The sequence below is a fragment of the Rattus rattus genome, chromosome 12, assembly GCF_011064425.1.
Source record: "Rattus rattus isolate New Zealand chromosome 12, Rrattus_CSIRO_v1, whole genome shotgun sequence".
NCBI classification, from domain to species: domain Eukaryota; kingdom Metazoa; phylum Chordata; class Mammalia; order Rodentia; family Muridae; genus Rattus; species Rattus rattus.
The window spans coordinates 53,646,206-53,669,779 of NC_046165.1; the positions used below are offsets into that span (position 1 = coordinate 53,646,206).

A 23,574-nucleotide genomic window follows, 5' to 3' on the forward strand; every position below is an offset into this window, starting at 1 on the left:
TATGTGTGTTTTAGCAGCATTTTCCCTAGTGGTGCTTTTATAATTAGCAACAAAATAAGTTTTGAATTTTTGTTGGAATTTTTTTTTTTTTTGGAAGAATTTAGGAAGTAGTTATTTGCAAGAGAAAGTATACCATTTGTGTTTATTTCCCAAGACAATGACTCAAAACTGAATAGATATTTTAAGTATTCTATCATTTTGTTTTCTGCTTCAAATAAAAAAATGCATATGGTTATTAAGGAAAGGCTACTCAGCCTCTGGTAAGTGTCAGTTCTTGCTTCACTGCACATGGTTGTCTTTGTCCAGGAATTTCAAGTTAAAGTACATTACATAGGTAGTTGCCTAGACTGACAGTTTTCTTACTGATCTTTTCCAGAGCCTGGCCCAACTAGAGAATCTGTGCAAACAGTTGTATGAAACAACAGATACAACCACTCGACTGCAGGCAGAGAAAGCCTTGGTTGAATTCACCAACAGCCCTGATTGCCTGAGCAAGTGCCAGCTGCTCCTTGAGAGAGGAAGTGTACGTAAGAGTTGACAAGTCCTAAAGGGTAGCAGAATTAAGGAAAATGCTCTGCTTCTAACTTTAGGGACAGACTGCAATAGTCATTGCTCTGAATCTTCAGGTATCTGTATCCACTTTACTCTTGAACAGTATCATACCAGCCAGGTTAATGATGACCTCATCAGTAAGCTCTCTACACATGTATTTCTGTTCTGCACCAGTTACCTGGGATGCATTCTCTATTTTTATGCTTCAGTGTCACCTCCTGTCCTTTATAGGGTATAAGGGGGTATATATAAGTCCTTGTTTTATAAACTTGATTGTCTCCTATCATTTTTATCTCCTCAGATCTGCTTACTGCTTACTTAACAAATGTAAGGAAACATGACCATGACAGTGAAAATTAAAGAAAATTAAAGTGTTTTGTTAGTTTTTCAAGACAGAGTTTCACATAGTTCAGGGTTGTCTCAAATTTACTATGTATCTCAGGATGACCTTGAACTCCTGATGCCTCCTATGCAAAGATTTAGTGTGACTGAGGCTGAGGAGATAGATCAGTGGTTAAGAGCACAAACTATACTTGTAAAAAGCCCAGAGCTTGGTTCCCAGCACCCATGTCTGGTAGCTTGCAGACATTTGTAACTTCAGCTTCACTGGAGATCAACACCTCCTTTAGACAATGAAATAACATACACTTAAATTTAGTCCTCTTTTTTTATTTTTCCCCCCAAGATAGGGTTTCTCTATATAACCCTGGCCATCCTGACACTCACTTTGTAGACTAGGCTAGCCTTGAACTGAGAGACTCACCTGCTTCTGCCAAGTACTGGGATTAAAGGCATGCGACATTGGTCTTGTTTTTTTTTTTTTTTTTTTTTTTTTTTTTTTTTTTTTTTTTTTTTAAAGATTTTATTTATTTACTTTGTATAGGAGTACACTGTCGCTGTCTTCAGACACACCAGAAGAGGGCATCGGATTCCATTACAGATGGTTGTGAGCTACCATGTGGTTGCTGGGATTTGAACTCAGGACCTCTGGAAGAGCAGTCGGTGCTCTTAACCACTGAGCCATCTCTCCAGCCCTGGTCTTGTTTTTCTTAATGCCCATCTTTCTTTCTTTTAAAATGTGTTTATTTTATTTACATGAGTACACTGTAGCTGTCTTTACACACACCAGAAAGGGCATCAGATTCCATTTTAGATGGCTGTGAGCCATTGTGTGGTGGCTGAGAACTGAACTCGGGACCTCTGGAAGAGCAGTCAGTGCTCTTAACCACTGAGCCATCTCTTCAGCCCCCAAACAACTTTCTAGACATGCCTACCATTATTATCTTTTTCACAGATAAAAAGAAAGAAACTAAGAAAAGGTACAAATATTAGCTCTAATTACTGTGAGCCTGGTAGAGTTGGAAATAGATGTGATAGTGCAGTTTTAATTCAGAAGCCAGGGGTAGTGAGTAGCTGATGCCTGTAATCACAGCAATCTCCATGAGTTTAAGGCCAGCCTTGGTTATGAAGTTAGACCCTATCTCTAAACACCACCAAAGTAATAATAATTTATTTTCTAAAGAACATCATTTGGGTCAAAGGAATATAAAAAATGTAAAAGGGCTAATTTGTTAAGAATAGAATTCTTTTTTTTTTTTTTTCCGGAGCTGGGGACCGAACCCAGGGCCTTCCGCTTCCTAGGCAAGCACTCTACCACTGAGCTAAATCCCCAACCCAAGAATAGAATTCTAATTGACTTACTGTTTAGCATTATCCAAATGTTTATATAATAATTATAGATGTTAAAATCATTCTTTTGAAGTTCAGGGATCTAGTTCTTTTTTAAGAGTATCTCAAGATTACAAAGTCATGCCAGAACACTGGTCTGACTGAGGTCTGCACATAGCATTTGTGCATTTTCTTTAATGACCGTCTGTGAACTAATACAGAACATGTGTCTTGGGAGATGTGCAACCAGCTCTTTCCTTTCACACCTTGCTCCCAGAGCCCACGTGTACTCTCAACTGTTAGCTCTAGTTCCTCAGTGACAATTAAGGTCGAGGAAAGCAGAATCAGTGCAGTATTGTAAAACAGTTGTGGTGGGTTCCTCATACGTAATCTCTGCAGACTTCTCAGTGGCTTGGCAAGTCTTAAAGTCATGAATAAAGACTTTGCAGCTTATATTTTTACAGTAAACCGTGCACATGTATGAGTATAAATCATATCCAAGCCACTTTTGAACCTTTTTTTCTGTTGTATTAGTCATTTTGTTTTGTTTTCAAGATAGTCTTGATGTATGTAGCATTAGCTAGCCTTGAACTCACAGCTGCCCTCCTGCCTCTACTACTGAGTGCTTACAGGGCTGCACCACAAACATTTTTTTTTTTTTTTTTTTTTTGGGGTCTTAAAAGTCTTTTTTGCCTGGTGGGGTTTTATAAAAAATACTAGCATGAACGGATGGATGTCTTAAGACTTAGTTTCATGGACAATTATCCAGGACCTGTAGTTAATTTGTTTTAGTTCTGAATCTGTTCCTGTTGCATGATGTAACATGTAAGATCACCACATATGATCCCTCCTGGTATGTTATGACCAGTTGGAATGTTTTAGTGACCTGTAAGTCCAAAATGTATTAAAAGCTCCACTTGAGAATAAGATAATATTCCATTGTTAGGACATCATTTTTCTTAGAAACAGTTGATCTGAAGTTACTGTAAAACCATAATACACACTTCCCAGAGCTGTGCTGATGGACAGATACAACGTGAAGATGAGCTATGCAGCACAATAGGCTATTCTGTCTAATGTTTCCATTCCCTTTTTATTCTTATGCTATACTGTAGAAATGTCACAGGATAAAACTTTATGAAATAAACAGAAACCATATAGCGGGTTTACCCAACACAGTGTTCAGTGCCTTCACTCTTTTCTTTTCCACAGTCGTCCTACTCCCAGTTGCTAGCAGCTACATGCCTTACCAAGCTTGTGTCACGAACAAACAACCCCCTACCATTGGAACAGCGGATAGATATCCGTAAGTATAGAAGAAGAGTGTAGTATAATTAAAGATATCTAAGATTCAGGGTTGGTTGTTTTTTGTTTTTTGTTTTTTGTTTTTTTTCCTCTAAGGTTTTGGGTCCAGTACAATTAGTTCAGATGATTCCTAAGGCATCCTTTTGGTTGCTAACACATTTCTTAAATCACTTTTTTGTTTTATTCATTTTTCAGATGGGGCCTCCCTGTGTGGCTCAGGCTAGCCTCAAGCTCACATTCCTCTTGTCTCACCTCACACCTGCTGAGCATGCACAACCACACCCAGCCTGTCATTTTTTTTATTGTCACTGATACCTCAGGGGAGAAAACATTTAGGGCTTCTTTGGTTTTTGCATAAACAGCATTATTTATCATGTGGAAGTACAGTTAAGGCTTTAGATTTGTCATTATGATATAAAATTCTAGATTCAAAAGCCTATATAATAACTTTTTCTGAAAAGAAAATCATGATTTTAAATATCTCCATCTTGTCTATAAATGTCAGCACTCTCAGACTTTGATAACACTTTTTAAAAGGTCCTTAACAACACTAAATCATTCTTGGTGACCTTGATAACCCTTGCCCAAAATTGAGGTCAGCTGAGCATTGCAGTAGCCTTAATTTGGAGGCTGAAACTTGGCCCAGTGGTGCTAAGTCAGGCACAGAACCCTGGATTCAGTCCCCAGAATCATGAAAATCATCACCATCTTAAATCTGAAGCTCCCTTTTTTTCAGTAGCATAAAGAAATAATAGAGTTAATCTTAATTTGACATTTCTGGCTATTTAATGTATCTTGAACATTGGCCCCCCCATGTCAAGCCTCCTCATCCTGTGCTGTTTGATTTCACAGGGAACTATGTGCTCAACTACCTTGCCACTCGGCCGAAATTGGCGACTTTTGTGACACAAGCACTCATCCAGCTATATGCCAGGATCACAAAGCTGGGCTGGTTTGACTGCCAGAAGGACGACTATGTCTTCAGAAATGCAATCACAGACGTCACGAGGTTCTTACAGGTATATTGTCCATAGATGTCAGTGTGTGTCTGTGCGTGCACACTTGTGTGCCAGGATAAAAATGGGGAAAGCAACAGAAATAGACTGAAAAGTTTATCTACTTTTTAAAATTACATAAAATGTCATTATCTGAAATACTCTTCACCATCTTTTCTTTAACCCATATGATCATTTTTGCATATTAGCATAAATAAATCCTGTCTGTTCAGAAGATTACTACATACTGTACCAAATTAAAATGCAGTAAATTAATTAACTGGTGTCTGTAAATGAACATTTGGTTTGCTTCAGGTGGGAGCTATCAAATATTCGGTAATTATCAAGCACACTTTGGTATCTATCAGGTGAACTAATCCTTGAAGATAATCTGTTGGAAGGGTAAAAAAGTATTCTGGCTTTCAAAGATACTTACAAATTATCTTCAAAACTTCAGTTTTTAAGTTTTTCCTGAACCTCAGCTCTAGAAGCTAAGCAGTTTTGTTTTTAGATAAAAATATTTAATAGCATCATTTGGATTATGAATAAGGCTGATTAAATTTTTATGTGTTCTTTGTTGCTTTATTCTTCTGTGAACTTCCTGTCCAATGTACGTGAGTGTTTTACCTACATGTACATCTACGAACCTGGTGCCTGCTTGGTATTCCTTGGGAGTGGAGTTACAAACGATTGTGAACCTCCATGTGGGTTCTAGGACTTGAACCCAGGTCCTCTGGGAAACTGCTGAGCTGTTTCTCCAGCCCCCATCCTTACCTTTTTATTAATTGTTGTAAACAGTCTCTTTTAAAACTTTGTTATTTATCATTGGCCTTACAGAGGTATGTTTTACAGCTCTCTTTTAATAATGTTTATGCTGGGGTACTTTAGTGAACTTCCAAATTTTATAAGGTCAAATGCAGCAGTCTTTTTTTTTTTTTTTTTTTTTTTTCTATAGAAGGTGGTCTCTGTGTTCTACAAGGCAACAGGTTGAAGCTAATTCTAATTGCTTGCTGCCTTCTCTAGGCAGTTTTCTTGGTAACAAGGAATCTGTATACAATCCAGTAGTGTGAGTACATTCCAAAGCCAAGCCAAACCAACTGTCTCCTGTGTGTTTGCTTACCAGGACAGTGTTGAATACTGCATCATTGGCGTCACAATTTTATCTCAGCTCACCAATGAAATTAATCAAGTAAGTGCTACAGCCTTCTTTATTGAAGTAAGTGACACATTTTTTTCTTAGTATTGGTTCTTTCTGCTGTGTGTGGGGTGATCTTTTTTGGCAGTTGTGTGCTTTTGCGGTAAGTGATTAATGCCTTCTTGAAACAAAATAGATCCATTCGGTTTTCCTCTGTAAAGGCAACCCACATTGCTCTTTTTATCCTGACCCACCAGAGATTCTGATCTCTGAAATTACCAATATAAGTTACTCTTCCATATAAGCTTTCCTTATTAGTATCAGTGTTCTTTGTAGAAGTAAAAATGATGATCCTATGTCAAAACCATACCAGAATGTGGGAGGATCTGCTAAAATTTAAAAGTCAGACCCCAGTCTTAGGGTTTGGTGAGTTGGTAAAGTGCTTAGAGAACATGCACCAGACCCTGGTCCTTATTAGACCCATACACTCTAGGCATAATGGTGTGCTAAATCCCTGCAAATGGCAGGTATAGACAGAACGGTCAAGAGTTCAAGGATAGCCTGGACTAGAGATGCTGTCTCAAAAACAAACAAACAAAAAAAGATAAAGTACAATTGTGTTCTACTGAAGGTCTTGCTGGGAATCTTTTCCCAGTGAATAAAATGTTCCTTTACCAGTCATTCTTTCAAGTAGTCACTGATATCACCAAATATTACAGAGGAAACACCAGTGGCTGTTTTTCTCCTCCTCTTTCCTTTTTCTTTTTGCTTTGGCTTTATCGATTTGTTGTTTACTTCTGTATTTAGCTAGAATTTTATGATTATTGAACAGGCTAATATTGATATTGGATGTAACATCTCACATTTAAGTTGCCAGCATATTGATTACATTGGCATTACTGTTGCTATTGCTAATAAGTATGCAGCTGTTTTACTAACCCTGAGAACCTGTATTTCTAACTGTAAATCGGTACTCTTTTAATGCTCCAGATTACAACCTGTTAAGATTGGAAGTCCTATTGTGTTATCTCTTAGATACAGTTGCCATTGTGAGCAATAGTTATCAAAGTGCCAATAGCTTAGCCTTTTGAGTAATTATGATGGGCCAGCCACCATTCTAAGCTCTTTAATGAAACTTAACTGATTTTATTTTCAACAGTCTTATAAGGTGGGTATTATGGCTCCCATTTTCTAGATGAAGAAACTGAGATACATGGTAATTTGTTTACAGTTTCACAGTTAGTGAGCAATAATGTCTTAATTTGGTCCTAGATAGTCTTACACCAAACCCTATGTTAACAATGGACTGTTCAACCACTGTTACATGTAAAAAGAGCATCCATTTAACTACATACAAAGACTCTTTCAATGCCTGTTCCTCACTCTCCAAATGCACAAATGTTGGTGTTTAAAAAAAAAAAAGAAGTGTTCCTAGGTGTTCCTTAAGTGATTGGGGTAAGGGACATGGCTCCATGGTAGAGCACTTGCCTACAAGCCCGGGGTCCTACAGTTCAGTTGTCAGGGCAGGAGAAGGGATGTAAATGAATGGGCTTGACATAGTTAATGTGCTTATTATGATCAGTACAGCAATATGTGGAACTGTAGGTATAAAATCTAGCAATTGTCTGACATGGTGGCACATGCCTGGAGAAGTCCCAGCACCCAGCACAAGGAGGCAAAGGCTAGTGGATCTCTGTAAGGTCAAGGACAGCTTGGTCTACATAGCAAGTTCTAAGACAGCCAGGGTTACATAGTGAGACCTGTTTCAAAAACAAAAAAGTGTAGCTTCATCATGTAAGATATATATAACACAGTGACATGGACAATAGAATTGTAATATTTTGATCCTCTAAGTAGTTCTCCATTATTTATTGGTTGGCACATTTAAATCAGAAAGTATACTCTTCTTTACCATTCCTGTTTGAACCTAGAGGTGACATTATGGAAACTTTTACTATATATAACTCTTCAATGTGACTAAAACAAAGAGAGACCCTCTTAGATGAATTGATCAATAAGCAGAAGAAATGTAAGTTTTCAATGAGTGCTTACAAGTATCACAGACAACCTTAATTCTTTTATTCCATTTGTTGAGTATCTACTGTGTGTTAAAATACAGGATATTCTGTTAGCTTCTGGGGTTAAAAAAAACAGTGAGATGAGAGATCCTTAGAAGCATTTAAGTTCTCATTTCCATGTTGAAATATGTTAGAGAGTGAAGTGAGACTACAAGCCGTTCCTTTATTCAACTTCATGGCTATTGATGGCTGCTTTGAAATTGTTCACTTGCTTCAGCCCTGATGGGTTAACTTACCAAAGCCTAGCCTTGCTACTGTGCCTGGTTTTGTAACTAAGCCATGATATCACATGACAGCAATTGCTAGCAATGTATGCCAACAGTGTGTGCAGTTTTTCTCTTCCTCTATACACTAGAGAAATTTGAGGTCATGATAGCCAAGAGCAACCCCCTGACTTTTCATGGTCCTACTTGATCTGATTCAATAATAAATTAAGCTATAAAAATGAATTTTGTGTTTATATTGTGTTATTTGGAAATCCTTCTGGTTTATTTAAAATATATGTGAACCTCCCCCAATTAATTTTAAAACTTGGATTGGCTTATTCTTTCTTACACAGGCAGACACCACCCATCCTTTAACCAAACACAGAAAAATAGCCTCTTCCTTCCGAGACTCATCACTGTTTGATATCTTCACACTTTCCTGCAATTTACTGAAACAGGTATGGTTATAAATTAGGTCATAACTCATAGTTCCTTTTTCGAGAGTAAGAGTGAATGGGACTTGTCAGAGGTCAGCACCTAACTGAGTCCATCACCTCTCATGTTATATATATATCTAGAGATGGAGAAACAGCTAGCCAGGTTGATTACTGACTTAGAGAAAGATCGAGTGGTTTCCCCATTTAAAAGCTGTTCCTCTAGATAAAAAGCAATAGGTGAGCATTCATTCCTTGTTCCTGTCTTCAGGGAATCTAGTTTACTACAAAATTAGAATTTTGCTGTTTGTTGTTTTATAGCCACATAAAAAGTCTATACAGAATGGAAACATTTTAGCTTTATGGTGTTTAGATTTTTAAGTGTTCTGAGAGCAGGTTCAGACTACATTGTTACCATACAAAACTAGGTGACTTCTGTTCCCTGCTGAGTTAACAGCAGCAAATTAAGAAGCAACATCTGTAAAGAAGGGTGGTTTAAATTTTTTTAGTATCGACTTAGGGAGAGGCAGTATCCCATAAGGAAATTAACTGCTTTAAATACTGAGCTGGTTTTAATTTCACTTACTGATATTATTGAATTAATCAAAGTCAGGTAGAGCACTTACCTACCATGCATGAGAACCTGGCTGAGTTCAGTCCCCAGTGCCACAAAAACCCTGTACAACATGCCTAGGCTACAGAGTAAGACCATGTCACAGAAGGAGTAATGAAGGGAGCAGGGTTGTCAAACACATCTAAAACAGTGTCAGGTGGCTTCTTCAACTTGGAGAGCCAGTTAGGGATAGCCTGTGGCTTTTTGGTTCACTCTTACATGTTTTTATTCTCAGTTTCTGATCTTTTCCAATTTTAGCTTCAGAGACAAATTTGTATTTTTCTTTCTGTTTTCTCTATCAATGATACCTTTTTTTTTTTTTTTTTTTTTTTTGTTATACCCCAAATTTACAAATGTTCCTTTGTCCAGCAAGCTTCCAGACAAAGCTGTGGTACCAACAAAGCCATGGCATCCACTGGGAGAATTAGCTTTTGAAAAAACTAAGGATCAAATCCTCCTCCCTGATCCTATGAGAAATAATTGGCCAGCACTGAGTGGCGTGCTCGAACACACCCACACCCACCCCCACGCCCCCAGTAGTTCCTTGGAAACTGCTGCCACAGTTATTACGGTACAAAATCTGGCTGTAAGTCTACAGATACACTGCAGATAAATATGTAGTATTCAGGAGTAATTTTGTTTTAATTCTCATTAGAAAAAATGTTTGATAATGATGGTTGTTACGAAGAGGAGGGAAATTGTAAAGCTTACTCTGAACTCTGCCCATAGTTTGATTTCAGCCATGCCTAGCAATTACTACCCACATCCCACTGCCACATCCCACATGGTTTATGATTCCCAGTAGCCATTATTACATAGGAAGAAGAAGTGTTAAATGTCAGCTTCATATTTTTACATACACGTTAATACTAAAAGAACAAGTAAAGTTTTTGTTGGTTTTTTTGTTTGTTTGTTTTTTGGGTTTTTTTGTTTTTGTTTTTGTTTTTTGTTTCCAATAACATTGTATAGTAAAAATGTAGCATCTGATGGGTGGTGGTGGTACATGTCTTTGATCCTAGCACTTGGGAGGCAGAGGCAAGTAGACCTCTTGAGTTTGAGGCCAGCTTGGGCTACACAGAGTAACCCTGTTTTGAAAAACAAAAGAAGTACAACATCTTTCTAGAGTAAAAAGATTTTACTATGCTCAAGTACAGTTCTTTTCCGGCTTAATAGCCTGCTTCTGAACCTATGAAGAGAGAAGTATTTGGAGCTCATTGTGTGATGATTTTTCCAGGCATCAGGAAAGAATCTGAACTTGAATGATGAAAGTCAGCATGGCTTGCTAATGCAACTGCTCAAACTCACCCATAACTGTCTGAACTTTGATTTTATCGGCACATCTACTGATGAGTCCTCAGATGACCTGTGTACAGTTCAGATCCCCACCAGCTGGAGATCAGGTAACAGAGAGCTCCAACCTAAGTCTAAATCTACCTGCCCTGTGTCTGTAGGATAATCCAGAAAGGCCTTATAATTCTTTTTTTACTTTGAACAAACCTTAGTGTTTTCACGCCTTTCTTTATAATATGATGCGGGTTCATGAAGTAATAGATTCATGGAGAACTTAAAATTACTGAATAACAACACCTCTGCCCTGACATTTCTGGGGGGTGAGTGAGTTTGTTTTTTAATTTTATGTGTATGGGTTTTTTACCTATATGTATGTCTGTGTACCACTTGTGTGCCTGGTGCACTCAGAGGCCAAAAGGGGATATTGGATCTGCAGGAACAGGAGTTACAGACAGTTGTGAGCCACCATGTGGATGCTAAGAACTGATCCCAGGTCTTATTGAAGAATACCAAGTACTTTTAAGTGGTTAGCCATCTCTAGCCACTATTCTCTTACTTCAAAACAGGGCCATGCAGTGTAACTTACCTGTGGTCCCAGCTGATACAGGAAGACCCAGGTTCAAGGCCAGAAGGCAAGACCCTATCTTAGAAAGACAAAATACGAACAAAAGAATTTCAGCTTGTGGTTTTTCCTAAGAGCAAACACGTGGGAAGAGGGATTAAGATTATCTAAAGTTCCTTGAGAGTCAAAAAGACAAACACTTTGTAGAGGAGTTTAAATTGGTACTGTTTTTCTAACCTAGAGAAAAGAAAACAATCTCTACTAGTCTATTGATTTCTGAGAAAATGATGCTTCTTTGACAAAAAAATCAGAAGTATATGTATGATCCCTAATATATAATGCAAGGGGAAAAATGCATGCAGGCATAGTAAAGGCACGTTCTTTGTCTTTTCTTCTCCTAGCATTCTTAGATTCTTCGACTCTGCAGCTGTTTTTTGACCTGTATCATTCCATTCCTCCCTCATTCTCACCTTTGGTAAGTCAGAACCATAGTTTGTAAAGCAAACCTATTTCTAGAACGTAGTGTTGGCGAGTAAATGGTAGGTCTATTTTGTTTTGCAAAATCATAGGAGTAAGCCAGGTGTGATGGTAGGAAGATCTCTGTTCAAAGACAGCTTTGTCTATATAGCAAGCTTAAGGACAGCCAGGGCTACATAGAAAACCCTGTTCTAAAGGGAAAGAAGCAGAATACACCAGGATTAGTTGTCCAGATGACTCAGAGGTTGTCCTAAAGGTTCTAGTAACAGAATCTTCACTGTTTTTATTCTTCTTTCTGTGGTCAGGCTATGGCTGTCATCTCTTTGTGTCCCACCTTGTGTCTGTAACCCTAGTGCTTGTCATTTGCTAGTGTGTGAAGGAAGAGTCATTTGATACTTGTCTAGCTAAACTTTGAGACTGGCTGAGGTGTTTTTAAAATCCTTCAGGCATTCCTGTAATCCCCACACAGGGGAAATAGAGGCCACCGTGCTGGAAATTCAGTACAATAACAAGTTTGAGGGAAAGAAGAAAAGAAAGTCCCTGGGGCCAAAGTCACATAGTGATAAATGATAAAATGAAAGACCAATGTTCCTTTCTCCCAGAAAGCATTGGGATACTGTCAGGAATGGTATGTCTGTCCTTTAAAGCAGTAACTTCACCTTAAATCGGAAGGTCATTGGCGTTCTAAAACCTTGTAGGTCCGGGGATTTGTGGACTTAAATACTATCGTACATGAAATACACATAGGAACACAGTAAAGTAATGGATGGAAGTCACTTCAGGAAGAGTAGAGAGTGAAAACAGACTTTTATAATGGAGCAACTCACAGTGACCCAACAAGGCAGGTGATACATGCCCTTTGAGGCTGGTGGGAGTGGAGGCCTAGGAGAGCTCAGCCTATATACTAAGAGACAGCATTACAGCAAAAGCTATGGCAGTTATACAGAAACTGCCTGTTGTGGTCCAGTGGAAGTGGGAAGGGAGAACACCTTTGTCTTTGTACCTTCTAACCTCCTAGTGCTTCCCTGTGTCCGAGGCCAGGCCAGAACAAGAGCAGCAGCTGTGCCGCTGCTGACAGACATTCACCATCCTGGGAACAGATTATATAGAAAAGACCCAGACCTAGATCTGGAAGGACAGACAGCAAAGAGCTAGCACAGTAGGCAGGAAAGAGAAGAAAACACTTTTTTCAGGGCATAGATTTGACCTGATTATTTTATCCTAGTTCTATAAGCAGAATTTGATTTTATTAAAGCAAAAAATCTAAACCTCAAGCTTTATTGAAACTATAAACTGCTTGGCGTTTTTAAGGTTTAAGTATAGATAAAAAGGGATCAAAGAAATGATTGGAGTAGTCAGAGATAGATACCATATAAGGGAATTTTCCAGGCTGAATGTAGCCATGGGGCATTGCTGTGATGAACGTGGGTTCTTTCTTTGATAAAGCTAGTGAATATTACAGAGGCCATAGCTGTCAGTCTTACCAAATGTGTGTGCTGTGCTGTGCTGTGCTTGCAGGTGTTGTCCTGCTTAGTACAGATTGCCTCAGTCCGAAGATCCCTATTTAACAACGCTGAGAGGGCCAAGTTTCTCTCTCATCTTGTTGATGGTGTTAAACGAATACTGGAAAATCCACAGGTAAGATTTCTGAGAATATATACACTGAATTAATATATGGCTGGCTGCAGAAGTCTGAAGGAAGTTCATTAAGGGCTATAAATGGCAGAAATCCCTGGAAGCAGCTTAGTCTGCACCTCCAAAGATGGGTAGTTGTGGGGAGGGTTTGCTCCAAAGAAGAGCTTGGGCTGTGTAACTCCAGAATACAGTAATCAGGAGGATAGGTCGTCAGATACAAGCCAGCAAAGATGGAGCCATTGTGTGTATGGGGGCGGGGGCAGAGTTCCCTTGAGAAATTAAGAATCTAAAGGTTGCTTTTGGTTCTCAGTGTTTAACATTGATATGAGTGACCTAGGCTTCTTTAGGTTGGAAGCGAAATACTTAGTTCCAAAAGTACATCCCATAATTTGATGGCTTTAATTTTTTTCCCTTTAAATACCACTTTTCTTCCATTATTCTCTATAGTTGGAAAAGAGAAAATTCTAAAGTGGTGGGTTTTTAAATATACTTAACTTTGTCCCTCTCTTTAAAAATGCCTCTATTCATTCAGCAAACTGTATTGAGACTTACTATGTGCTAGGATTGTGTAAGTGAATAAAACCAAGTTTCTGTCCTGTTCATTAGTAGAGACTAATATTCGTAAGGAAATACAAATATACTGATAATTTACATTTCATAATAGTGGACATAATTATTTACTAGTATATAATAGACATCTAATAGTTGTGATACAACATGAAACATTTGTTTAGCTTTTGTTGATTAAAAAGAACTAAGGTGCTTCATTAGCAATCATTTCAACATATGTGAAATGAAATTAATTAGCTTCCCTTTGATCTATGGAAAGCAAATATATCTGAGATGACCAGAGCTTTTAAAAGTAACATTTTACTTGTTTCCAAGCCTTCTGTGACTGTGTTCTAAATCATGATTATTTGCAGCCCAGAAGCTAAAAAATGCCCTTCCCCTTGCTGCACCAAACACTTGTCATTCTTGGAGTGTGGTGATCACATTTTCCATTTTATTTTCTTCCTATGCCATTGCCAGAGTTTATCAGACCCAAACAATTACCATGAGTTCTGCAGACTACTGGCTCGGTTAAAGAGTAACTACCAACTGGGAGAACTGGTAAAAGTGGAAAACTACCCTGATGTTATCCGGTTGATAGCCAACTTCACAGTGACCAGCCTACAGGTTTGTCTCTGATCACTGGTCTTTCTCTTTAATTATTGGGATCTCTTCTCTTGTGTAATAATTTTAACCCTATAAAAACATTATTGGAGTTGGAGTATAGCTTGGTGATTAAGCATTTCCCTAACATGAGATTCTGATTTCAATCTTCAGAATCACAGGAAGAAAAAAGAATATTTTATACCTATAACATACCCTGCAAAGTAGTTACTATTATAGACTATTTACATTCATGAGTGTAAGGAAAAGGGTTGGAGTTCTAGTTCAGTGGTAAAACACTTGTCTCATATTTGTGAGACTGTGTTTGCTCTCAGCACCACAAAAAACACAGTTCAGTAACTTTGGTTGGAGGAACATATAGAAATTAGAAGGACAGTAATTAAAATTGAGAAGGACTGAGGACATGACTCAGTAGTAGAGTGTTTACCTACCAAACTTAAAGCCCTGGGTTATATCCAGGACTAAGAGAAGCCTTTATTATTCCTCTGGAAAGCAGAAGATAAAACAGGGATCTAGACTGAAGAACGAGAGAAAATAGATGCCTCCCTCCTTGCACTTTATGTAGCAGCACTTTAAAGGTCTCTTGCTGTGTGACTTACATTGTACAGCGTTCATCTGAGAGCTTGAGTCTCTTCCCTGTGATTTCCGGCTCACTAGTTTCAGAGTGGGACTTTGCCTTCTCATAATTTCTTAGAAACTAACCAGCAATTTTCCTGCATTCTGGTGTCTCAGACCCACTTTTATGCATCTTTCCTGTCATCTGGATTTATATAGCCAGCACTGAAGCACCTTCTTTCTCACTAAACTCTTGAATCTGAAATACTAGTGTATTCATTACTGTTTTGCTGGTGTGATAAAATACCATGACTAAAAGCAACTTAGAGAATGAAGAGTTTACTTGGTTTGTGGTTTTAGAAGGCTGAGTCTATAATGGACCATACATGGTGGTACTTGTCTTTAATCTCAGCACCCAGGAGGCAGAGGCAGGTGAATCCCTATGAGTCTCAGCTGTGTAGTGAGTTCCAGGTCATCCAGAACTAGATAATGTGACCTTGTCTCAAAAGAAATCAATACAAAGAGTCCATGGTGGTAGAGGCAAGCAGCAAGGGACAAGCATGGTGGCAGGATCAGGAAGCGGATAGGTCACATCTTCAGTAGCAGGAACAAGGCTAAGAGAGTGAACTTGGGCAAAGCTATGAACTCTGACAACCCTGCTCCTTTAACAGATTCCCTCCAACAAGACTGCACCTAAATCTTCCCACACAGCACTGCCAACTGGTGACCAAGTGTTTAAATGCCCAGGCTCATAGGAGACATGTATTAAACCACCATAGCTAGTGTCTATCCAGTTTAAATCAGAGTTAGCATACACAGATGGGAACCCCTAAAACCTTACTTTGTTATTCTTTGTGTCATATGGCCTGGGACTTTATGCACAGAAGTGAAAATCATGCCTGTGTTCTTTTGTTGATCTTAGCACTGGGAATTTGCCCCAAATAGTGTGCACTATCTCCTGAGCCTATGGCAGCGGCTGGCAGCCTCTGTGCCATATGTCAAAGCCACAGAGCCCCATATGCTGGAAACATATACTCCTGAGGTCACCAAAGCCTATATCACATCCCGTTTGGAATCTGTGCACATCATTCTGAGGTAAGGAAATATATTACCACTACATACCCTTACCAACAGACTTGTGTCATAGTTACTAGAAATGAAGTCCCAAAGGGAGAGGTGTATCAGCACTGTGTTTGTTTGTAGCCAACAGTCTTTGTCTTTCCTTCTGATACCTTGTTCATGTCCTTTTGTATCAATAGCCACAGCAGTGTCTCATGTGCTTACCCTTGCCACTGATAACTCTTCAAAGGTGAGGACTGTTTATAGGACACAGGAAGTAAAATATAGAATGTCCAAGTATGGAATTTAGTGAGACTTCCTAAAGAAATAGATAAATGAGATTACAAGGAAGGTCAAGTCGTAACTGACTCTAATTTCAGAGATTGTAAAAAGATACAGTTCTAGCAAGCTTATCATTGATTTGTCATGTTAGTATATAGGCTCCCATCTGCTTTGACTGCTAAATGGACAAGAAACCCATAATTAAAGAAATGTCAGGCTGTGGCTTGAGAGATGGCTCAGTAGTTAAGAGCACTGACTGCTCTTCCCAAGGACCTATACCCATGTAACAGCTCACAACAGTCTATAACTCCAGTTCCTGGGAATTTAACACCCTCACAAAGACATAGGTGCAGGCAAAACACTAATGCCCATAAAATAAAGACAATTAAATCACTTTAAAAAAGAGAATTGCCAGGCCTTTTAAGACATGTCGTATATTAAATCAGATCACCTTTCTTTAGGGACTGTTCTCATATCCTTTCATTGCATATCTCATAATATACTGGGACTACAATGTTTGGGTTTATTTGTTGGTTTGTGATATTTTATTGTTTGGCATTTTTTATTGTGGTTCGGGGGGTTGTTTTTATTTTATCCTTTATTTGTTCACAGTCAAGAAGGACATTGGGTTGTCTTTAGTGTATGGTTGATGTATGTTTTTGTGTCTATGTGTCTGTTTCTTCTTCCACCATGTCATCCCAGGGGCCAAGCTCCCATCATCAGGCTTGGCATCAAATGCCTTTATCTGCTGAGTCATCTTACAGGCCCAAATTTTTTATTTATGACTTGAGTCATTTCAAAATAGGAGCATTCATGAAGTTCACTGGAAAGCCTTTGTCTAGTCATTTGACTTCCAGAAGGCAATGTTGGGGGTGGAGAAGTATTGCAGAGAATCTAGACCCACTAAGCCAGTTTTAATAGCTATATACGCTTGGGCATGTTCCTGCATTTCCTTTTTTTTTATAAACAAATAGTAATAAGATTCCCTTGTTTCTTAGGAGAGTGAATACAACTTAGCACTGTATGTAGCGTGTGGAGAACATACAGCTGTTGGCTGCGGCTGCTTCTGGCATTGCCATGCTACAGCAGAACAGTAGAGATCTCACCATAGGGCAAAGTGGTATAAAAAAGCTAAGGAAGAGTAGATAAGGCAAGACCTGGTGCAGAGCCACAATTCAGAAACCAGAAGTGAGAAGCTAAACCACCAGTTTGGTACCAAAGTATACATGGCAAAATTGGGTATAAACAAGACTATTGAGTAAGCTTTGTTAAGTAAAGAATCGTACTTCATATGATTATTCTTACAGTTACATGTTTTCTGTATAGCAGGATTGAACTTGATGACACATGGAATTCATCTAAATTTTTGCATTGCTGGGAGAAACATACTGCCTTCCTCATGAAAGTTTTTAATTCCCTAAACCTAATTGGTCATAACTTCAATTACAGGAATATGTGTTTAGAGTATCCCAAGTATACAGTAATCAGAAAGATTGGCTAGGAAGACCTAGGGTAGTTCAGCAATAGAATACGTGCCTGACATGCACCAAATTCAATCCCAGCACCACAAAAACAAAATTTAAAAAAAAAAAAAAAAAAAAAAAGAAGGAAAAGAGGTTGCTTCTTTTTTTTTTTTAAGATTTATTTATTTATGTATATGAGTACACTATAGCTGTCAGACACACCAGAAGAGGGCATCAGATCTCATTACAGATGGTTGTGAGCCACCATGTGGTTGCTGGGAACTGAACTCAGGACCTCTGGAAGAGCAGTCAGTGCTCTTAACCACTGAGCCACCTCTCCAGCCCCAAGAAGTTACTCTTTATGGGCCTTCAAGATGAATCAGAAAGTAGATACCTGTCTCTAACCCTGATTGACAACCCGTCGATTCCCAGGACCCACTTGGTAAAAGAAAAGAACTGATTTCTATAGCTTGTCCTCAGATCTACATATGCATACTTTAGCATGCATGCATACACAGTAATAGTTAAAAAAATGTAATTTTAAAAGAATTTAAAATAAGCTGGATGGTAAAGGTGTACACCTTTAATCCTAGTACCCAGGAGACAGAGGCAGGTTGATCTCTATTTCAAGGCCAGCCTGGTCTACAGAGCAAGTTCTAGGATAGAGAAACCCTGTCACAGAAGGAAAAAAAATAAATTTAATTAAATAAAAGAAGGAAAACACAAGAGTTCAGAAGGGTTAGAAACATAAGACTGCCGGGTTCAATATCAGACAAATACAAAGAAATTGAGAAGATTCAGGCTCAACAAACTATCTGGTACTGGGACAAAGACATCTGTCATAAATCTTTTTAAATATCTTCCCTTGGGTAAAATTAATGTTGCTCCTCTATGGTTAAGGAGAAAGTGCTGCTGTATCAAGGAAATTAAAGAGAGCTGCCTTCTTTCTTGGGAGTAGGGATGGCCTGGAGGATCCCCTGGAGGATACAGGTCTGGTCCAGCAACAGTTGGACCAGCTGTCCACCATCGGGCGGTGTGAGTATGAGAAGACGTGCGCGCTCCTTGTGCAGCTGTTTGACCAGTCGGCCCAGTCCTACCAAGAACTGCTGCAGAGTGCCAGCGCCAGCCCAATGGACATTGCAGTGCAAGAGGGTGAGTACAGTGTGCAGGGAGCACAGAGGTACTGTCAGTCCTCTTCCCTCTCGATGCCTCGCTTTGCTCCCCTGCAAACAAAAGGATTTATTACGTGTTATTACCTCCATACAAAGAGTGAATGAATGAATGGACAAGTACCACAGAGTGCTAGGGCAGAATAAGTAAGGAATGCTCATTATCTGATCACTTTCCCTCTTGGTGTCATCAATCTTACCAGAGTAAAGTGGTAGCCATCTTCTATCAGAAAAGTAAGATTTACTAAAGGAATCTCAAAGTCAAGGTGCCTTCTAGTAAGAAGTGCCTTTACAACAGTGGCAAGGGGACAGTCACTAAAGAGTCTTTTACCTACTCCAGGACGACTGACGTGGTTGGTCTACATCATTGGAGCTGTGATTGGTGGCCGCGTGTCTTTTGCCAGCACTGATGAGCAAGATGCAATGGATGGTGAGCTTGTCTGTCGGTAAGTGTGCCCTGTGGAAGCCTTTCGTTCTACCTGACTACTCAGCACCAATTAGGTCTACTGACGCTTCCCATCAACTCCAGGAAACCTTTAGCAGCTCTATGCCCATGAGGACGTGGACCTGCTGTTCTAGTTAGCTCTCTTTTATGCATGCAGTAAGAACTCTGCCCATGACTTAGACTAAAATCATTTTAGCAGTAATCAGCAGGGAAATGTTGTATCTGGAATTAGGAAGGCAAATGAGAGGGTAATCATTGATCTGTTCAGGACTAGTGTCTCGGAGTTAGACAGTGTGGGCTGTATTTACAATGCTGACCCATCTAAGAGGAAGCTGGTTCCTTGGTATCATAAAAGTTAAATTGCAGCACTCCTATAGCCTGTCACAGCCCTTTGCCATACCCTTGATGACCCACAGGCTTTCGCATTGTATTGTATCTGTAGTTCTCCTTTCATTAGAAAAAAGGAACCACTAAGTGAGTATTAAAAGTTACTGAAAGTTTTCTAAGTTAAAGTGGGGAGGATGAGGTAAGTAGATCTCTGAATTCAAGGCCAGTCTGTCTGGTCTACAGATTGAGCTCTAGGCCACCCAAGGCTATATAATGAAATTTTGTGTCTATAAATAAATAAAAATAAAAGTAAATATCATTTTACTATAGTAACAAACCCATTACATGCAAACACAAATCTCAAGAATACCATCTCTACATCAGTGTGTGGTGATACCATCCACCCTGCAGCTTCTAGAAAGCTGCTGTACTGTAAGAGGTGAGAAGAAGGGGACAGAATGTGGCTGTGTGCTTTAAAATGATTATAGAGCCCTACAGAGAGCTGCCACCATTAAACGTTGAACTTTTCACATATCCTTCCTAGGGAGGACACTTACACAGCATTGGTTCCTAGATACTCACTCTATAAATCTGAGTTCTGAAAAATTCTCATTTGTGTTTTTCTACCTCATTTGGTTATTAGATGCTCTTTTGCCTTTTCTGTGGCAAAAGTATACATAGTATTGTCCCGCTAGCAATTGCTAAAGCTAGTGAACAAGGATGCCCTAAGAATGAAATCAGAAAACCTTTCTGATACCACATATGTGTCATAATAAATGCAGTTTAGACAGTGTCTCATGAGCTGTCCTCTTGGGTGTTGCAATACAGTAAGTGAATCTAACGTACTCATATGTCACAAGTAGTTGCTGTCTTCATTCTGTAAAATGCTAATTAATTCAGCTATAAAAATGTCATTTTTACTTATTCAACTTTGACCACATCCTTGTTTGGCAGAGAAGGGTACAAAGCAAAAGATTGAAGTCACTGGTAGTGTATCTTCTATTTGTCCCTGGAAGTGGTTTCTGTCCGTGACCTTTTTGCCATGTCTCCCTTTCTTTCAAGACTCTGTGAAAAAGGAAGATTAAGAAGCAATGGGCTAGCCCAATCCCATTCATCTGCATAGGTGAATTTCAATGCAGAAGGTCATTCCATCCACAATCTCATAGGAGTTCCAGAAAAAAAAAAAAAAAATGATTCCCTTTATATTGGTTTTTACCACTGTTTCTTAGCAGTAGAGACTTGGTTTCCTCACCAACATTTAGTGCTTGCAGAAAAGGCAATTCCCAAAGTGAGGGATAAAGACGTGTTTGATTTTGAGCTAGCTTAACATCGTTTACAGTGCCCAAGATACCTTGCTGTTGAGAGAATCATTGCTTCTCTTCTTCCAGGGTGCTCCAGCTTATGAACTTGACAGATTCCCGTTTGGCTCAGGCTGGTAATGAGAAGCTCGAATTGGCCATGCTGAGTTTTTTTGAGCAGTTTCGTAAGATCTACATTGGGGACCAGGTGCAGAAATCCTCAAAGGTAACAGACTCACACCTCCGTTTCTCTCTTCTCAGATGTAGAGTTGCTGGTAGAGGGGAGCAGTTGATCACAGTTACAATAAGGGTCCAGATTTTCAGTACTGGATAGTCCAAATGTTTTCAGAATAATCAATGCATGGGGCCTGTTTCTCTAGTGCTCCGTATGCTTAGCAAATGGCCAGTCGGAACATCTGTTGTACTCCCCCAAGTTGGCAGTTCTTAGTGTCTATACATGAATGGGTGTAGAGAACAGCCGGTGGTTTTGGCAGTGTTTGGAGAATTTCAGGATTGAAGGGGGCCAATAAGAGAACACAGCCTCCATCTAGAATTTAGGCCATTGAAGCTAGCCTGTCCTTCAGTACAACTTCCCAAGACTGTCCGACATCTTACGCCCTGCGTGTGGACATCTTTTAGAGAGTTCGGGTTTGTGAGGGCTCTGATCTGTGTCTTCTGATTCTTTTCTCTTACTTTGCATGACACCAGCTGTACCGCCGACTCTCAGAAGTTCTGGGGCTGAATGATGAGACGATGGTGCTGAGTGTCTTCATAGGAAAAGTGTAAGTGTTGCGGCTTGCCATCAGCAAGAGGTCCTGCTGTCCTGTTGCAGCTGAGCAGTGACCCAGGCACTGGGCTGCCACTGCCTTACTATTCCAGCCTTGATCGTTTGCGTCAGAGAATTGTGCATTTGAGTGTGTGACACGCTGTGCTTAGATATGGCCCGGCCCCAGAGCATTCCAGGCTTGTGTAGAATTTTGCCGAATCCTCTCTTTAGCCTCTGGAATCACAGTTCAAATCCTGTCACGGCACTATCAAAATGGAGCTGCTCCCGGGTGATTGGTGTTTGTCCTTTCACTCTTGACCATTGAGCTGTCTGGGATGCCCAAAGTAGGCATTTGTTTTCTGGTGCTGACTTCCATTAGGAATGCCTGCCCCATACCCATGGGGAAAGCCTCACTCTCATGGGCTTACTGTTTTCAGGAAACATCATTTCCTCCAGGAGTCTTGAGTCTCCAAAATTTGCTCCTGCTATTTGAATGTCTTCAAAGTCAATGCTCCTAATTGGCCCTTTTTCTGTTTTTGTTTTTGTTGTTTTTAAGTTATGTCCCTTGGTTACATTTTCCTCTTTAGGAGCTCAATTTATCAAAGTACACACTAGGAGTCAAATATTGATAACCCAGGGCTGTGTGCAAAGTACCATTTTGCTTCCTTGCAACTGTCCCAAGCCTAAACACTGATATCCATGAGCTGGTTAATAATTTAAAATGGAAAAAGCAAAGGGGGTCTAAAGGACTCTGCCAGCCAAGAATCCAGAAGCAAGGGCTACTAGAGTTCTGCAGCTGACAGTGGATGGTGCAGGTGCAGAGTTGCATACGTCCGCATGTTATCACTGCCGCAGAAATCTCTTACCCTTGCTGCAGAAATCAGCCCTGGAGTGCCCCAGAATTCCAAGGGCCTGGGTATGGGCCAGTGTAGCTTTGGAACCAAGTAGTGAAGATTATCTGAAGGATAATTTTTCTAGTCAACCAAATGTAAGTACAGAGATTTTATACCCTTTTTTTTTTCCTGTGGTCGTGATGTCTGTGAATTGGTGATGCAGATGTGTGGTGACTTGATTGATGAATTTCTTCTTTCTCCCTCAAGGAAATCAAACACATCAAAAATCTCTCTCTTCTTTTTTCTTTGTGTCCTTCAGCATCACCAACTTGAAGTACTGGGGTCGTTGTGAGCCAATCACCTCCAAGACACTGCAGCTTCTCAACGACCTCTCCATTGGATATCCTTTAAACTAGACCCTGAGCAACTCAGAAACTTGCATGACTTCCTGCTTGTGTATACCTCAGGTGTCTTCTGTTTTCCTGATGCCAAAGACGATATTTACACAGAATCTAGAATAATTCTAAGTCCCTAAAAGTGAGGCACCACACAATATAATAGTTAACCCTGACTGGTCCTAAGATTTATAAATTAATACTAGGGACCCAGAATATAGCTCGCTGGTACAGTCTCTAACTAAGCCTTTAGCATCTGCAGTGGGAAGAGCCTTGTGGCTCCTGTGTAAGCACCCTGCACGGCTTCCCACAGAAGCAGTGGCTTGCTGTCCTTGACCTGAACGGCGTCTGCTCTAAAGTTTGCATTGCTCCGCAATTGGGAGCCAGCAAGTACAGGAACCACAGAACAATTTCTTAAGCAACTTTTTCTAACTTCTTAAAAAAACTGTTTATAGCTAGAACCTTTCAGAGTAAGAGAGGAGTCTACTCACAATGCACAGTGGATACTCAGGCAAGGCTTTAAAGCATAAAGTCTCTTGAAATCCCTGTCAGGAGGAGCTACCATAGGATAATCTGATTCTAAGGGGAAATTGCTATGGTACTGATTTTCTTAAGAGTAGCAGTTTGACATGGGCATTGTTCTCTTACGAGACACTAACAAACACTCCTTATTGGGCAGTACTGTGCTCATGTGGCTTAGAAAATAAAACATCTAGGGAAAGTGTCCTTACTCTGGACCATTCTTAGTTTGTGCCACACTTTCCTTGACTGTGACCCTTTGTCTTTACATACAGTAGTGTAAGGAAGCTAGTGAAGCTTAGCGCTGTACAGTTCATGCTGAACAATCACACGGTGAGTG

At 39.7% G+C, this 23,574-nt stretch overlaps 1 protein-coding gene across 2 annotated transcripts in view; it reads left to right on the forward strand.

The window, feature by feature from the left end:
- Positions 1 to 23,574, forward strand: part of Xpo7 (exportin 7) — an 84,054-nt gene that overhangs the window by 42,942 nt on the left and 17,538 nt on the right. The window contains exons 2-17 of one of the 2 annotated variants that reach the window (XM_032918242.1): positions 377 to 523; positions 3,433 to 3,526; positions 4,378 to 4,544; positions 5,644 to 5,709; positions 8,293 to 8,397; positions 10,221 to 10,386; positions 11,240 to 11,313; positions 12,834 to 12,953; positions 13,980 to 14,126; positions 15,601 to 15,773; positions 18,441 to 18,634; positions 18,992 to 19,097; positions 20,812 to 20,947; positions 21,430 to 21,503; positions 22,640 to 22,720; positions 23,504 to 23,567. In XM_032918242.1, the coding sequence (XP_032774133.1) occupies positions 377 to 523; positions 3,433 to 3,526; positions 4,378 to 4,544; positions 5,644 to 5,709; positions 8,293 to 8,397; positions 10,221 to 10,386; positions 11,240 to 11,313; positions 12,834 to 12,953; positions 13,980 to 14,126; positions 15,601 to 15,773; positions 18,441 to 18,634; positions 18,992 to 19,097; positions 20,812 to 20,947; positions 21,430 to 21,503; positions 22,640 to 22,720; positions 23,504 to 23,567 (1,914 nt within the window). Of the gene's footprint in view, positions 1 to 376; positions 524 to 3,432; positions 3,527 to 4,377; positions 4,545 to 5,643; positions 5,737 to 8,292; positions 8,398 to 10,220; positions 10,387 to 11,239; positions 11,314 to 12,833; positions 12,954 to 13,979; positions 14,127 to 15,600; positions 15,774 to 18,440; positions 18,635 to 18,991; positions 19,098 to 20,811; positions 20,948 to 21,429; positions 21,504 to 22,639; positions 22,721 to 23,503; positions 23,568 to 23,574 lie in introns of both variants that reach the window. The other variant, XM_032918241.1, reaches the window with a different exon arrangement.